At 42.5% G+C, this 17,452-nt stretch overlaps 1 protein-coding gene across 7 annotated transcripts in view; it reads left to right on the top strand.

Moving 5' to 3' along the window:
* Window positions 1-17,452, top strand: part of LOC139770901 (growth arrest-specific protein 2) — a 31,528-nt gene that overhangs the window by 3,642 nt on the left and 10,434 nt on the right. For 5 of the 7 annotated variants that reach the window (XM_071703170.1, XM_071703169.1, XM_071703173.1 and 2 more), the window contains exon 2: window positions 11,170-11,575. In XM_071703170.1, coding sequence (XP_071559271.1) covers window positions 11,356-11,575 — 220 coding nt within the window. In that variant the 5' untranslated portion in view covers window positions 11,170-11,355. Of the gene's footprint in view, window positions 1-526; window positions 656-8,779; window positions 8,798-10,093; window positions 10,185-11,169; window positions 11,576-17,452 lie in introns of those variants that run through there. The other 2 variants (XM_071703171.1, XM_071703172.1) reach the window with 2 other exon arrangements.

Raw genomic sequence — 17,452 nt, 5'->3', positions numbered from 1 at the left:
GTTTTGATATAAATCATTGGAGAAACGTCGGTGAATATATCAGGAAAGATAATCTGGAAATTTACGTGTCATCGGTTAATATCGGAGTGTTTCTTGTGTATTTCGTATATTATCATGCGTGAATTTCTATTACTCTGTACTGTTAAGAGACATCCAAAGGTTAATTCCATTCCATTCTGACATGATTATTGATGAATGATGTTCCGGTTGTTGTGTAAACAGAATACTATACTTATTATTAATTTAAACGCGAATTAATTAATATAAGTTTATTGTAACTGCGTATTCTACTTATACATATTGATTTCGCAATCGAATCTATTTTTACGTCTGCATATCGCGGAAAAACTGAATGATCATACGAGAGTAGTTGATAAACGGCGGAAGTTGATTGGTAACATATAGTTTAATTAATCTGTCTGTAAGCATGGCAAGATATAGATTGCAATATGATTTGTGTCAAGGAACCTGTATTTATGGTGTGTACTTTTATGTATAAAGACGGGGAGAGTGTGATGTACATTTTTCATATAATATCTTTCATCATATGTTTCTTGTTTTGAAAACGAGAGCTGATGCAAACTGTTTGCTCGCGACCTTATCAACTGTTTGAGAAAGCGAGGGTCGATTTGCTTCATTAACTTTTAACGAGTGTGTGAGTATTGTTACACGTTTACATATTCTTTTCTAGAGAGCTAATTACTTCGAATACGACGCTCATTATTCACCGCAGTCAGTTTATCACTCCGGGAATAGAAGTGGATATAATGTTCTATGACATGCGTATTAAGACGCTATTCGAAACGCGTAGCTGAAAAAAAAACAATCAGGTTCTCCTTAGACATCATAGATACTTTCTCTCGATCATAAAGTACAAGATTCTTCCCTTAATCAAAATTAAAAGGACGTGATTATTTATCTCACACAACTTCTTAATCTTCAACACCATGATATACTCCGGCAATTAAATCTAAAGTAAAATTCTTATTAAAAGCAACTTAAAATTAATTAAAAAACAAGATATTTTTATTTGTGTGTGTGTTCGCAATTCTTATACTTAATTTGTTAAATCTTTACCGATGACAAATAATTTTCTACAGCTATTGACGTCTCGATATTAAAACTCCCACTCTTTCGAAAGTAATCATCATAATTCAGAAAGAGGTCGCGATTATTGATTTGCAAATACTTCATAGTTCTCAGATCTTCGTTAATTAGTCCCCGCGATTGCGATGGAAGTTTCACAACAAGTAGTCCTCTTCTACCAATCGTCTTCTATATAGTTCTCTCTCTTTCTCACGACACTTTGACGAATGACTGGCGGGCTCTCTCGCAGAACGAAGCTTAAATGACATATCTCGGTGTGTGCGCACCGCGACATGAAGTCATTAAAGAATTTCTAAGGCGTCGGGCAACGGCCTGCCTCTACGAAGCTCATTATCCGAACATTACAACCGAGAGTATATCTGCTATTGTACCTCATGTGTTATACGTACGCACGTTGTGACTTCTCCGTCGTCCTCTCGCCGCAATTAAGCCTGCCCTTAAAACGTGCGACGCTCGTTTCTGCGAAATTAGATATCCAACAGCAACAGCAATTAACGCTTGGCTAATAAAAAAAGTTTGGCAATTAACGCGGTTATTAGACAATAAATTAAAAGATACATTAGAAAGTTTGTTGACTAAAAATTTAAATAATTGATCTAAATTCTTGGGGGTTGAAACACGGATAGACTATATATTCATTGTACGAAGCGTCGTTACTCAAGCTTCTACAACTCGACATGTGGAAAATGCTTCTGTACAAGCGAAAAAGGAAGCCGGCTCGAGCCGCGTTTTCCTTATTTGCGAGACGCTCGCTGCTGCGAATCCGTTAAAACGCATTAAGTAACGGTCATTATCTAACAGCTGGTAATAATATTACAGAGTGCGAAGCCCGATGATATCAACATGACGGCGATAATACCGAAGGCGCGAATCGTGCACTCGTTCGCGTGCGCAAATTAAAAATCGTTTCCCAGAAGACATATGTGTGTGTATCTGTGTATGCACTGTAGATACGACGAGCATCAGCAGTTTTATTAACTTGGTACATCGCAGCATTATGGATTATTATGACCTATTTTTTTTTTAACATGCTTATTCTTACGAAATATAAAGTCTATTTTTCCCGCAACACAATTTCCACGCACGTATATTAGAAAGCTCGCGGAGCGGACTATTCCGCGCGGTGCTTCGGATTAGCTTTTACGGCTTCGGCATTAGAAATGCTTATCGATACTTGAATAGCACGTCGATATCTTTCCTTCGACACACGAATGTAGGCTCTTCATTCGACAAGCGCGAAGGCGCGAATTTATAGACCTGTCCGTCATCGGGCGAGATTAATGGATGCATTGGCGCGATCGCCAATCGGATATCCATCTGATTGCGACGCGACGCGACAAGGCAGACAAGGTGGCGATAAGTCGCGGGAAGATATTCATCGTTCCGCGAGCGCGAGCTGGACAATGCGCGAAAATAAGAGCGCGCGGCGTTCCTCTTTGTACTTTCTCCCACCGGAAACCGCGAGGCGTCGACGACTTATGTTAATCCCGGCGGACTTTCGCGCCGACGGCGACGGCGACGGCGCGGCGGTAGAACACGTCGAATTTCGTTTCCCGCTGCACCGACCGGCGCGGCGAGGCGCGGCGCGAGAATGCCCGCTGCATCGCGCCTGTGCCCGCTCCGCCTGCCTACTCGGTAGTTTCGTTCCCCGGAACGTCATGCATTGCGACGTACGTATGTACAAACACTCCTACGCGCGATGGTCACGCTCCAAAACGACCACTTATTACCTCAATCTTATTACCGCTAACGGCGCATTACCGCGCCTCCGAGAATCGTTTCTTTTAATCTGCCGGTTGGACTGCCGGCTCTCGGCGCAAACGCGCGCCGAGAGGGATCACCGAGCACCTCTCCGCGCGCCTCTAAAAATACTCCCGCTTCCGAGAGTTAACTTCCCGTTCGCACACTCGCGTACTCGCGGCGATCCGCGCGATTCGCAAAGCGCGCAACAAACTGCCGCGCTTTGTTAGTGCGATAATCGGAGCGTAAAATACCTTGTCGCCGCCTGTCCGCCACCGCTCGATGACATTTAATTTGCCACGGCGTATGTGCGTTTCAACCGGGTATAAATAAGTAAATTGCAGTCTAAACCCCAGCGTCGTCGGCAAATTTCGCGAAAACGTCTCGAACGCGCGCGCGTAGCGCGGCATTTGATCGGTGAAAATATTATATTACAGAGACCGGATGTGTGTATTTGAGCTCGTGGCGATCGTATCTTAATGAAAATCGACGAATCTATTTCATACGTGTACGAACATCCGTGTCACGTCAGGCACGGTGCCGCGCCGGCGAGAGAAGAAATAGGCGCTTCATTAATCTTTCCTCAAAGAAACGTAAAATTCGCTCCCTGCAACGGTACGATGACACATTCATCATCGGTTAAGTGCCACGTGCGTGAGGATATATACGGGCGCAATTATGATTAAAGGCCGTGAAAGTTTGCGTTACGCTTGTATGCATATATGAATTCTGCTCTCTTATCGATCAGCGCTCCCTCGTCTTTCCCGCCTTCTCGAGCACGCGTCGGTGTGACACACAGACCGGGGCTTACTCCCCGTCTTAAGCTTTCCCGGGTTTCCCTCCTCCTTCCCGCCCCGTACAGGGAAATCAGCTCTGTCCAGGCATTCTCTAATTGACTTTGTAGGACAGACGGATGAAACTCACGACTCGCGACAGTGTTTTTAGTGCGTTGGACAAACCAGCCGTATAGGCCGCGTGCTCCTCGAGAACGGTAATTGGGCGGGCACGCTCTGTTTGTGCGCTTTAATTAACTCGCATTGCACTGCCGACTGTATTTTTACACATTCTTTTCATCTCTCTTCCCGATTGCTGTCGAAACAAAAAGTTCCTCGTGATAATCTTTTTTCGAGTGGCTGCTTTGTCGGATAATGTCTCTATATCTCGTAAAAATATTTCTTATCTTTCGGATTTAAACCTGTTTTCGGTTCTACGGAATGTTAATCCATCTTAAATCTTTTTTTTTAGAATTAATGTTTACTGGAAATTTCGTGAAAGTTTCGTGATAAGATAAGAGCGATAAAATGTGCCATAATTGTAGGGATGGTTGCTCATTCTGGCCGAGTGAATGCTACAGGTATAAGAATTCTTGAAACTGATAAATGACTATCAGTTCCGAAAGTACAAAAGAAAATAGTCGAAATATTAACGCGATCTGGTTCGACTACCGCAGATAATGTTTGCTACGGTAATTTCAGAAATATCTATATCTACTCGTAACGATGAAAAATCTTTAATTAGAACCGACACAAGCAATTCCGTAAATAAACTGCAATACTTTCTATCCGACAGGAAAAGTAGTAATTGCGAGAACCAACCTTGTTGAATCTTAAATGAGCAATCTTGTTGACGCTGTACGAACATATCCTGCTTAGGATATATCAAGAGACACGGCAGTGTCTCGCGCCAAGTTAAACACGTTTTACTTGATGTTTGATAGAAATAATTTAAAAAAGTTAATAACAGCGTAAGTGAGATTTTAAATTATATCGATTCCATTAGGTTGGCACAAAAGATCTGTTGCTTTTTTCATCGAGCTTTATGTTAAATAAAGTTAGAAAATCGAAAAAAAAAGATTGAAAAATTTCTCTCTAAATAAAAAAGGTGTATATTGAAGTCCGCGAATCTGGTTCAAATTTTGCTTTGATTCTGCCAGAACCTTGTCGTCAGCTTATTTAACAAATATATCAGACAATTTTTTTCATTAATGTAATAATTATGTAAAAACTGAGTAACATAATTTAATATGTAGATGTAAGATTATTGTAAATATATTATTATATGTTTCGACAATAATCATTGTATTCTGTATGCGTGTAACGAGTGTGCCATACCAAAACTTGTTTACGGCGCACTATTTGCTTTAACTCTTAATTTTTTCAGTCAGAGAGGAAGAGGTACATTTAAACGGCACGATATAATTTTCACATAAAACACGCATATAACGTTACATAGCTGTACTGAATTTTTGCAACCTGACTGACACGATGATATCACTTTTTCTCTTTGTGATGCGGGTGACCGCGACTTTATCGGCTCCTTTTAAGGAACATTTTATGACGGTACGTTTCTCGCGGAACGACCACCTACACGCAACGTTGACCCACGTGTAAAAAGTAAAACGACTAGAGAAACGCGCCGGAGACGCTGACCCAGCAAATCTTTCTCTTCCCGTGTAAATTTCGCGGTTGTCCGCGTAAATCATGCCGGAATTGTGACTCGCTAAAGTAATCGGTAAACAGCTTGTTCAAAACAATAATACCAATCATGATAAAACATTATTATCAATTTGATAAGAAACTGGCTTTCTGATGCTAATAAAAGAAAACGGGAATTATAAGCGGCTTCTGTTGCTAACAAATGCTTGGAAAAGATGAATCGTTAATCTAACATTTCTATATAGACAAAACACTTGGCGAGACTTGATTAAGATCAATCGTTGAACGCAGGCACAAACGCAGGCAGATGTACGTTTAATGCTTACGGCACGCAGCAAACATTTATCGCGGCGGATGACCGTTCGCGTCTGGATCCACCGTACGTGGCGGTCCGCAAGATTGTCCGCAAGACCTCGAGGACCGCGCCGTCCGAGCGATTGTCACGCGACGTTCGTGTGTTACACGTGTCTCCTCGTAATGAGCAAGAACGCCCACGCACTCGCGTTACGAGCCGGACGGACGTGTGCGATGATGGACGCCCGGCTTTCGCCACGCGGTTAATCCCGCGGCGGTTATGCGCACGTATGCGCGCGTTGAGGTCTCTAATGGTGATCCAATTCACCATCCGCTCATCCTCCGATTAGACTCGATTGTTGGCCGGTCGTTGACTTCGGACACGGACTTTGGCGCATAATGCGCTTCGATTTTTGCCGATCGAGTATAATGGACCGTGCCGTGCTTATTATTCAATCGATTTCCTTCCCTTGCTACTTAATCTTCAAATTGCTTGTTGTTTGTACTTCGACCCAGTTAAAAAATTAGAGTCTGACGGTTTTTTTTTTTAAACTTGTAAAACTATTATCGATGCTGACTGAATGATATTTTCGTGCAAAGAGAACATTATGTTATTATATCGCTGCATTGGAAAGAAAAGGCACGTCTGGCACACACGTAATCCGTAAAACTTTGAAATGCTAACGAGAATATGTTAGTAAATATTTCTCACGCTTCGCGCAAATTATGACGCAATATGTGCGTCAATTAAAATAATCTCGTCGATCGCATCGCGCTCTAAAACGAACGTTACATTTGTTATTGGAATAAACTTTACAAAACGTTATTATTTATATCGCGCTTAATTTTATTTAAACGAGAGGCAGTAAACGCGGCTGCGCTCACGGAGATTGGCATCGCGATTTTTTTCAACGTAGGCGTGAAGTAGCGCTATGCAATTACGTGTAGCTGTTGGATATTGATAGAGCAGCGTAACCGCGTCTACAAATTAATGCAAAGATCAGAAACGTATAAAGTGATGAAGTTATGTCATCCCGTGGGCGGCCGTTACGTTATCCGGCGAAAAATAAAAGCTTGACTAATGATGCTCGCGCATCGGCGTTTTTATCGCTGCTTTTTTCAAGCGACGTGAGAAGAGAACCTTGCAACCCAATCGATCATTTTTAGCGCGCAGCTAGATTGTTATCGTCAAAACTGGCTACGATGCTATCCCAGACAGCACGCGCGTGTCCAAAATCTGGACATAAGACGCCTATAAGACATCTTTTAAACATCTTTTAGACGTCTGTCTTATGTCCCGATTTTGGACATGGTGTTGTCTGGGTATATCCATCGCAAGAAGCAACAAAGTGGAGTAGGATACATTCGGATCTCATTTTGGTGAATCGTTTATTAACGTATCGTCTCGCAATCTCTTAGAACCCTCGATTCGTAAATCCCATCTGCGCGGCCGTTTAGTTAGGCAATTACACAATAGCCGTCTTTATGAATGACGTCTTTCAGTCTTTGAGAGTGTCCGACGAAGCCCGACGTAGAGACCGTTTATATACCGTTCGACCGAAATTTTGCAACCCGAAATTAACGTGTCTCGCGCGCTTGAAGGCACGTTCCAGGAAGATAAACTCGTCCAAATCCGGCAACGGGCCTATTCCTTGTATGGACACACGAATCTGTAGTCAAGGATAACCATGTGTACGTCGCGTTTCCTCGTCAGTTGGCGCTTACAAACGCGAGATGTTCAGCGTCTCGTAATGTATACCGCTATACGATACGCGGTTTCTCTTTCTCTCTCTGTCTCTCTCCCCTCGGAGCAACCGTTGTACGCCGTATATAGAGATCTTATGTGGTGCTCTTCCTCGTGTTCGTTTATTTTTGCGCGATTACGTAAATCTGATTGTTACAACGGAATCGGGGCGCTAATGAAGATTTCAGGCAGAGATCGCGTTAAATGGACTCGTAAAGATCTTCGGATTCTTTATTCGAAAGCGGACAAAATTGCACGCGATTATTACTCGATATTACTACTCGGCTACTTGAGAAATATCTGCAAGCGCGCTTTCTGCGTGATTTACATCTTCATTCATGCCGACCAATGTCGACGGAGTCCATCGAAACCATCGCTTTTCTCCTCGATGCATTAATACTTTCGCTGTTATTTAATCCTAGCTAGTCACACTTATTTTCGAGTCCTTTGATTCGCCACACTCCGGTCCGTGAGACCGCTCAACTTTGTCGCATTGTCATTTTTATTCTAATTAATATTTTTAAGCTTGTGATGTAAGAATTGGAAATACAAAGTCTGAATAAGATGTTTATGATAATATTAGGTTAAGAAAATGATGAGTTTAAACTGAACTTGTTATAAGAAAACTATAGAAAACCGAAAAAAGTTCCACTGAACCGGAATGTGGCGAGCTAGGATTAAAACGCAGCAATAATTCTAATTTCTTCAGCGGTCTTTAGAAAAACATTGAACACAAAAATCAGAGTATATAAACGACTGCTCCTCCTGTAGCGATCTCGGCGTATTATAATTGTTCCCGTCTCGCGTGGATAGACTAGGTCAGAAATTAATTAAACGATCGTGACGTTGACATTCGCCGTATCTAACATGATCGCAATGAAAACGCTATTAATCGCGAAAACGAAGGCTCGATTCATCGCGATTTATAGAAATGTCCTCCCTGATATGTGTGAAAGGATATTTCGCGCCCACGTGCGCATATGCTGAGCGCGAGCATCGAGCGCGCGCAGTGACAATTTCATCTGCCGATCGTATATACGCCGCGTTTCACCGCGTTTCGCAAACTTGTCGCTCGCCGTCATTCGTCTCGCTAGAAGTTTCGATAAGAAAGTCGTCTCTCTCCTCGAGTGAGTTGTTCTTAATACCCACGAATTTTATTTATTTATAGCTGGAAAAATAAATCTACTTGCGGCAAACTTACATTTTTTTATAGCAACAAAATATTTAGTTATAATAGAATAGGATTTATAAACAAATGACATTTATTTCCGGAAACTAAATTTATGTCTTGGAAACAAATGTTTCACTTGTTTGGATCAAGCTTAATTTCTAGCTTACTGATCGCATTGCATCGTGCAATATGGCGGACTAGTGGTGGTCGTGGCGGTGCGTTGTCGTTCTGTGGTGACTGTCTGTGATTTATGTTGAGTGTACAGTGTTTTAAGTTGAACTGTTAGTTCAAAAAGTGAAAGACAAAGTGAAACAAATCTTAGACACATTACATTTAGAGCCTGTTCACACGAGGCGTTTCTGTCTCGCGGATGCCGCGCGATTGCCGCCGTGCGTCAACGTTTGCATGAGTCGCACGTTATGGCGAGGCAAAATGCAAGAACGCGTGCATACCCGCGGAACGGCGTACGCGCGACGGCGAATGTCGTATATAGATCTAAAATGCCGCAAAGCGTATCGTAGACGCTCGTCGTCGCGCGTACGCCGTTTCGCGTACACGCGTGTGTTGTCGCACCTCGCCTCGCGACAGCGCGCGTCTCGTGCAAACGTTAACGCGCGGCAGCAATCGCGCGGCAGAAACGCTTCGTGTGAACAAGTTCTTACAACGATAAAGCCAGAATCTAATAAATAAGTTTGTAACATAATATCTTACTCATTAAAGCAAAGTGAGACGGCTGTCAATATACAGATAAACTTTTGCTTTTCTGCTTTGTTGGCTGAGGACAAATGTTCTTAATGTGTTAACATTGAAAGGCGTCACTTTGCTCTAATGAGTAATATCTTATATTGCAAATTTACTTATTAGAATCTTGCTCCATCGTTGTGAATTGTGGCGATCTATGCCACTTACAGAACGCATCCGTGCATTTTTAACTCGGCGGAATTATATATACCAGCAACTAATTCGCGACGACACCGTTAGGCGGCGCATGATGGAAAGCGTTGCTCGTATTTAAAATACATTCAGCCATAATATATAAACAGACCCCTTGCGAGGTGAGAATAGCAGCTGATAGCAGCATCGTCGCTAACTAGTTGCTAGTACATATGATTCCGCCAAGTTAAAAATGCGCGGATGCGTTTTGTGAGTGGCGTAGGTCGTCACATAAGTATAATGTTGTCCAAGATTTGTTTTAACATTTCTTCATAATTAAATTGTGAGAGAAAATTATAGTTATTTAGTAACATTTAATTTACTTGTCAGAAATATATTGATTTATAAAAATTAAAGAAAGTTTAATATTTACAATTAAACAACTCATGCCGAAGAAATAAACAATTATTTCTAATAAATAATACTTATTTCAAAAATTAAATATATGGTTTATTTACTAGAAATAAAATTTTATTTCGCCGTATTTAAATAAGAGATTTATTTCTATAAAATAAACCTTACATCTCACAAATAAATTTTCAAGTATTTTTTTCTCACCCACGAATCTGAGAAACGCGCGTACGCGTTGACGCGGTAATATATTACGTTACGGTAATAGAGACAGCTGCGCGAAGATATTGACATATCGGCGCCGAAGGACGCTCGTAGGTTTGTCCGTGAGCATCACGTTGGGCGGTGATTTGTTTTCCTCGGTCCAGAGATGCGTAATAATTCCTGCATCATCAGCATGTTGGCATTGGTAGATAAATAATTACAGTCATCGATCTTTTCACGCTTGTTTTTTCTGAGAAGTTAAATTTAGATTTTAATTTTAACGTATCATAGTTACATTATTATAGTTATAATATTAGCTTTATCATAACATGCACAGCCATGCAAACGCGTAATTGGAGGCATTACCGTGTCGTAATGAAAGAAATGTTTCTTCTCGCTGCGAGATGTAGAGGCACCTAATTAATTATTGGTGCGTGAGCGTTGATTCTCATCCTGAGGTGATATGCTTCTTCGGAAGCGGCGAACAGCACTAACCCTGTTTAGAGGATGCTAAAAATACTAATATACTTCGCAGAATCCAAAATGATATCCACTCGATCGAGTGTATACTCTTTGTAAGCTGGTTCGTGCTTGATACTCGCTCTTCAAACTTCTTTGTTCCTTAATCACTCAACTTCTTGTATTCCATTATGGCTCCCCCGTAGAACTGAAGCACGCGATAATATAACTGCAAGCGTAGGCGTAATTACCAACAAGCACTTGTTCGCGCATACAAACGTATCTTCATGAAAAATATAATTTTCAACTGTGAGAATTTTCCAATTTAATCTTAATCTAACGTTTATATGTTTATATTTAACGTTTATAACGTTTCAATTATGTATAAAGAGATATTTTTCAAGACATATGAGTCTTGAATTTATAGCTTTAAAGATAACAGCGGACAAGACACTTTAAGAGAGCCCTTATTCAACGGGAAAGAAACTCCGCCGTTTCGTTACGGCTTCTCAGAGAAATCGTGAGGGATTCTCCGCGCGCATAAAGTGCGCACTCATGTTTATCCATATCACGAGTGTCTTATTCTTTCTTTATTTTCTAAGAAGACATTCGTGTGGCGTTCTTATCATCGCGCTCTCGCTTTCGATTAGCTTTCTCGGTGTGTGCATCCAGTTTTCGAAAGCGACCTTCGTCTCGCCGATAACGGTAGTCTCTCTCCTTCTGCTTCTCAGGCGGCACTTGATCGCGTGGCGCACGTCTCTGCACGACATCGTTCTTGAATAGCCTGGGAACTGTCGAAGAAAGTGAAGTGGGTCCTGGACGAGGACCCGGGAAGAGCGAGGAAGGAAGCGTCGTCGCCGCGGGAGAATCCGGCGTGCGGCGCCGGAAACGGAGCAGCCGGAAGGAGCAGCCTCAGAATGTCGTACGCCAACAACCGATTCCCGTCCTCCCAGCACACCCGTTATCGCAGTAGCTGGGGACCGTCCTCGGTATCCGTCTTCAATCGCGCCGACGTGCCGCGACCCTCGCCGGAAGAGGAAGAGTTCGAGTTCTACCACGAGCGGCTGCATTCGGCGCAGAGCCGCCAGCTGATACCACTTCAGGAGGACCTGGCCGATTGGATCAACAAGACGATAAGTGAGTAACATCGTCCGTTACAGATAGGAACGTATATTTCCGCGACATGAGTATCGATCGACGAGAAACTCGACGAACGAGTTCGGGACACCGCCAAGGCCGGCGAATACCGTTTCGTGAGAAATTTCGATAACATTAGATATTACTTTCGCTAATTTATGGGAAAGATCGATAGCCCGCCCGGAATTCGCGGACCGAAGTTGGAATGACTCAGAGCGTTATTCCGCGTCGGAGTTCTCCGATAGAACGCGAAATCGAGCTCCTTCCCCGAATTGCTTCCACCAGATTAATAGTCTCGTGCTAGTCGTGCTCGTAATTTTGTCGTCTCGATGCCACGTCACGCGAGCACTGTCGCAACAGTGCATCGCGTGTTATCTCCGAAATGTCGTTTTCATGTAAAGTTTGTCAAGAGCCTCACTGAAGCCGTGATAAGCGCGACTCGTACGTATTTATTAACGTTTCCTTAGAACGCACCGCTCCGAAATCGTGCGTTTAGAAAGACAAATAAAAATCTACCCTCAAGAATTTATTTAATTCTCCAAAATACTTTAAAGTATTAAATTAATCACACTGTGTAATTGTGTAAAAAATTGTTCCCTATGACTTTTCCCATCTGGGTCGATCGCGAACGCCGTGTAAGGCGCAAAAAGAAATCGGCGTGGGGTAACGGCGCGTAACAACTTCGACATTCACGCCATGCTCGACCACATTTTTTTTTCACGTTCCATCGGGTCTCGTTCGATGTGAAGTCACCTTAAAAAGAGCCTGTCGTGCCACGATGTGGCGTGCGCGTGCAAGCCTTACGCAGCTTTGGTGCACAAGAGCCGGCACAAAAGTTATATAGCATCTGGCGCGCTACGTGGGAAAGGGTATTCATAATATTTCGCCTTACACTTCGTCGCGTTTCAGTCTGAGTTGCCGTGCAAAAACGTGCGCGCCATATCCACAGAATTTCGCGAAGCTCGCTTGAACGTCGCCGAAAAACGTTCAAGGATGGAGCCGTATATCCGTATGTCGTTTCATAAAAAAAAATTTCACTACTTTACAAGCCCATTTGGCACGGAAGGAACGACTGTAAAACGAACTGCGCGCAACGAGAAGCGTAAAGAGAGATAGTTAGGACGACCTCAAAAATAACTATGGAAAGATCAATAAGCAATTGTTCTCGTTTGCTGTGCGCGAAATATGGAAACTAAATGTGCTGCATAAAGATCGTTATCGCATCGGCACTAAATTTCGGAAGTTTCGAAGTAGGTGAAAGTTTCCGCAACTTATTAGATTAGTGCAGTGAAGACTGCATTCCTGAAACGAGTACACGAGGTTAATGCCATACAACTTTTCTTCCGAACCTACCTAATCAACGAACTATCAATCGACAATTAGCCTCTCAATTTTATTGATTTGTACCATTTAAGACGAGATTGAAATTTATTAATCGTTTGATTTTATCAACTGTGCAATTGAACTTGATTATCTCTATTGGTAACATAATAACGTAACGTAACAATATGATTATAGCGTTAATTAATTATGAATTATCGGATAATAAATTTAATCGAGTACATCGCTGTTTTCTTAAAAAAAAATTGCTGCAACTGTAGCAAGGCTGTCAGAGAGTTAGAAATTGCTGCTTAATCTTTAACGCCGGAGGAAAGAAAGGTGAAACGACGAAAAGAGCAGTGGTCCGTGATTCTTTTCCTACAAGGAACTGGAAATTGACCGATGGCTATCTAATCCTAAGGCGCGCGCGCGTGTGTGACCGCCTTTCTGAACTGCTAGTTTCCTAATACGGTACGAATACGAGTTGATGCGTAAAATGGAACTGCCACGGTGTGCCGAGCGTCGCAGAAAGTAGCAATTCTGACGCTGCACAGTACTTCACGTAACAAACATATTCGCGACGCGGACTTTTCACTGCGTGCTACTCCATCTCTATTCTGACCTTGCACTTTTAGCGATTGATCCTGAGAAATCGCCGTGCAATCTCCCGTCAAGATTGTCTCTGAGATGACCACTCTGAAGATAATTCGTTAATTCCCCGTTAGATCGCAATTGGATCGCGTACCCGAATGAGAGATTATTGATGAAAACATTGCCGGTGCCTACCCACATAATTCGATTCACTTGCGATTGTCGCTTTGTACGTACTTTCACCTCTGATTACACGTTGCTACACGGACGGGATTAAGCGCGCGCGCGCGCGCACACGTATCGATGATCAAGGAAAGTGCGTCCATAAAACACGCTCGCAGATGCAGTTTGGCGAGCGGAATGTGTGAAAACGAGTGTGGTCTCGAGCGCGACCTCGAAGGATCCAGCCGCGCGATGTGGACCACCCTGAGAGATTGCGACACGAGGCGTACACGCCAAGGAAAAACGAGCGATAAACGAACATCGCGAGCGTAAACGAACATTGCGAGCTCGTACGTATATTTAGTCACAAAAGGCTATAAGACGATATAGCATGGCGCACACGAGATGCATGATTTACGTGACTCGCCTAAATCATGTCGTTTAAAATATATCGATCTTTGATATAGGCTGCCAGAGATACTCGGTGATAGTAAATTAATGCCGGATGGTACTATCGCGTAATGTTCACGGTACAAGGATTTCAGCTCGTTAAAAGCGCAACACTTGACATGTTAAAGAGATTACGCACTTTTTAAGATAATCAGGATTCCTGAGTAGATGATAATGAAAATGTTTCTTTTTTTTTATTCATTCACTCGTGTTCTCGGACGTGAACGTTCGTAGTGCTTATTAAAGCATACGAGACACATGTTTTATTCCCAAAGGGAGAAGCCGATCCTTCGCACATATCATACCACGTAATGTGTACGCTGCAATTTTGCAAATTGCTTTCCTTTTCTTCGGTGTGTAATTTTGAAATCAACTTGGGACTTTCTCTTTACTAGAGCATGAATTTATGAATATATACCGACAAATCGCGACATTTTTCATTATTTGCTTCTTAAGCGTGCGAATTAAATAACTAAAAATCAGCGAAAGGATTTTAATCTTCTTGCTTTTCTGAATATCATCAATGAAGAAAATTTAATGCGCTCCGGCTGTTAAATAACTTATGTGACATATCGTATCAACAAAATGTTCTAAGCGTGATTTTGAAAGAGACTTTCAACGAGACGTGGAGATAAATAAAGAAAGGCATTCAGTGAGTTTCCAAAGACAGCGAGAAAGGTTGAAATTCGCTCGGTCGCTCCTAGCGTGTCATAAATGTGTTTGCACATCCGAGTTTGTTTGAGGAACAGATTTGCTCGCACAAAATACCGTCTAACGAAGATTAGAATTCTGAAATGGGAACGTAAGAATCTTTTTAAGACAAATTCATCAATTCCTAACTAAAATTGGAAACAAATGTTAAAATATTAATTTGATTTTTTATACCACTCGTATTTTCCATAAAGATTTTACTCGACAGAGTTAGGTACAATGTACTAATAAAAAAAACGATGGTGTGACGTAGTCTTGTTATAGCTTATTTAGACGGCTACATCGCATGAATCTCTCCTAGGAGGCTTACACAAAATGAAGATACAGAGAGGGACTTCTCATTGATATTCAGAGGTTGCCAAAGCGTCATTGGCGACGTGAAAAAAATAACACGACGGTCTTTCGTTACCCACGCGCGCCCTGCGCCTCCTGCAGTTGCAAAGCCTCCGTGACTCAACCGGAAGTCGGCCGGGCACCCCTCTTCCTTCACGCCACTTCTTCTCTTCTCCCTTCAACGCGGGGCACCCAAAGCCGCATTATGCATAATGGGCGTACCGCCTTCCTAATACGCTTGCGCATCCGCGGGAGAACACCATCGACTCGTGAGACAATACGGCGCGGTCTAAGCGACGGAGATATCGCCTTGACACGCGCCGCGGACGGTTCGATCGGCCGTAAATCAGAAAGCGAAACCTTTCGGATCGGCCGCGCTAATTTATCGCCGCCGATTATTCTGCCGATACAGGCACCGCAGAGAGGCGACTCGCGCGGACTCGCGCGGACTTCGAATGGATTTATCGTGGGATCCTGGTCGCGGCCGCTGCGATATGCGCCGTTTATAGAGGCGTGCTTCCGAGCGAATCGTGATCGTGCCTTCGGAGCCGCTCTTGCCACGCCGCCGCTATTGCGTGGCGAATAATTCAAAAATGCCGGCTCCGTAACACGAATGGACAGATAAGGAACAGATATGTATACGCTCGGCGTGTAACGAGATAATATAATCGAGACATTCACGAGCACAGAGCTCGAAAAGAAACTTGAAGATATCGCCCTTAATAGGCGGCAGTCCGGCATTAAAATGGAACAGAACCGTCATCAAGGATTTGGCGAAAATACGGGTCACGGTATACATATAGTCGCGCGCGACGAGTCTCGGGCGTTAAGCAATCGCGAGAAAACGAAGGGCGGATGTCAGTACCAATAAGAGTCGGAGGAAGGACTTCCTTTCGCCGCGGCACGTCGTCGGCTGTAAAGCCCGCGTCGTGAAATGTATGCGCGGCTCGAGCGGAGGACGATATATCATATGTATCTTTATTCGAATCGGGGATACAACATATCTTACTCACTCGACACCCGATGATCGATAACCGCGCGCCGATTTCGGTGCCATGTACCCTTAATCGCAAAACGCGTATCATTGCACTGAAAAATCGCGGTCAGCGCGGCCGCGAGGATTAAGGTCGCGAAGTTTAAGATGCGAGAAAAACGCGAGCACACCCTGTTAAATATTAAAGGATGAAATTGAAACCACCTTGAGTTAGACATTATATGTTATTTTTAAGCACCATTTGTGTCAAAGTTCATTATTTTAACACAAAATAGTATTATCTAACTCCATTAGTTTAGTTAAATTAACAATGTTTTAGTTAAATTAATGACATATTGAGTAGGAGCAGTGGCGACTTACAGGAATGATTAAAAATGATTCAAATTGAGTATAATTTGATCCTATGAATTTAACAGTGTAGGTACATCATACTCGGAGAATTTTGACGATTAAAACAACTTTACGCCTGATGCAACTGACTGGGTGTACGTTTGTTGATTCCAGTCACTTCTCAACTTTCGGTTCTCACGTTTCGACTTCCGACTCGAATTTTTAACGTTCGCTCAACTTACAGTCGTGAATCTTCGGGTCTCGACTCACACTCGATATCGTCGCTACATGTGAGTGGCATAAGCAATGACAGAAAACGTAAATAGTGGACGACATAATGCGGAAGACGGAGGGATTGTCTTCCTTTCTCTCTCTTTCTCATATAATACGGATAACTTTTATTAATAGTATACAATGTATACAAGTACAATATACAATACTTGACGTCGACGAAATTATCTCACGGAGAACGCCACGATTTGCTGGAATTAGCTATCGCACGCGGAATTGCCTATCTTATAACGTGAAGCAAACGGAGGATTTCGACATACCTATTGATGCACCTAAAATATTGTTGAAAACGCTTGACCATACACTGTTAAATTCATAGTGTCAAATTATATTCAATTTGAGACATTTTTAACCATTCCTATAGGTTGCCACTGTTCCTACTCTCTCAATATATCATTAATTTAACTAAAACATTGTTAATTTACCTAAACTAATGGAGTTAAAATAATACTATTTTGTTAAAATAATAAATTTTGACATACATGGTAGTTAAAAATAACAGAATGTTATTTAATTCAAGGTAGTGGTTTAAATTTCATCCTTTAATATTTAACAGTGTATAGCTTTCACTTATAAATATCCGAAAGAAAGCTCGCTTAACATCGAGGTACCGCGAGGTCTGCCGCGTTCCGCTCCCTAAATTCCATAATTCGCGCGTCGCCCGAGATTCTCACAGATACCTGGGCCCATATTCT

This window comes from Temnothorax nylanderi, unplaced genomic scaffold (assembly GCF_030848795.1).
Source record: "Temnothorax nylanderi isolate EJ_2023f unplaced genomic scaffold, tnyl_v1.0 TNYL_tig0034_pilon, whole genome shotgun sequence".
NCBI classification, from domain to species: Eukaryota; Metazoa; Arthropoda; class Insecta; order Hymenoptera; family Formicidae; genus Temnothorax; species Temnothorax nylanderi.
The sequence above is the reverse complement of the archived record's forward strand: the minus strand, read 5'-3'. Positions and strand labels throughout refer to the sequence as shown.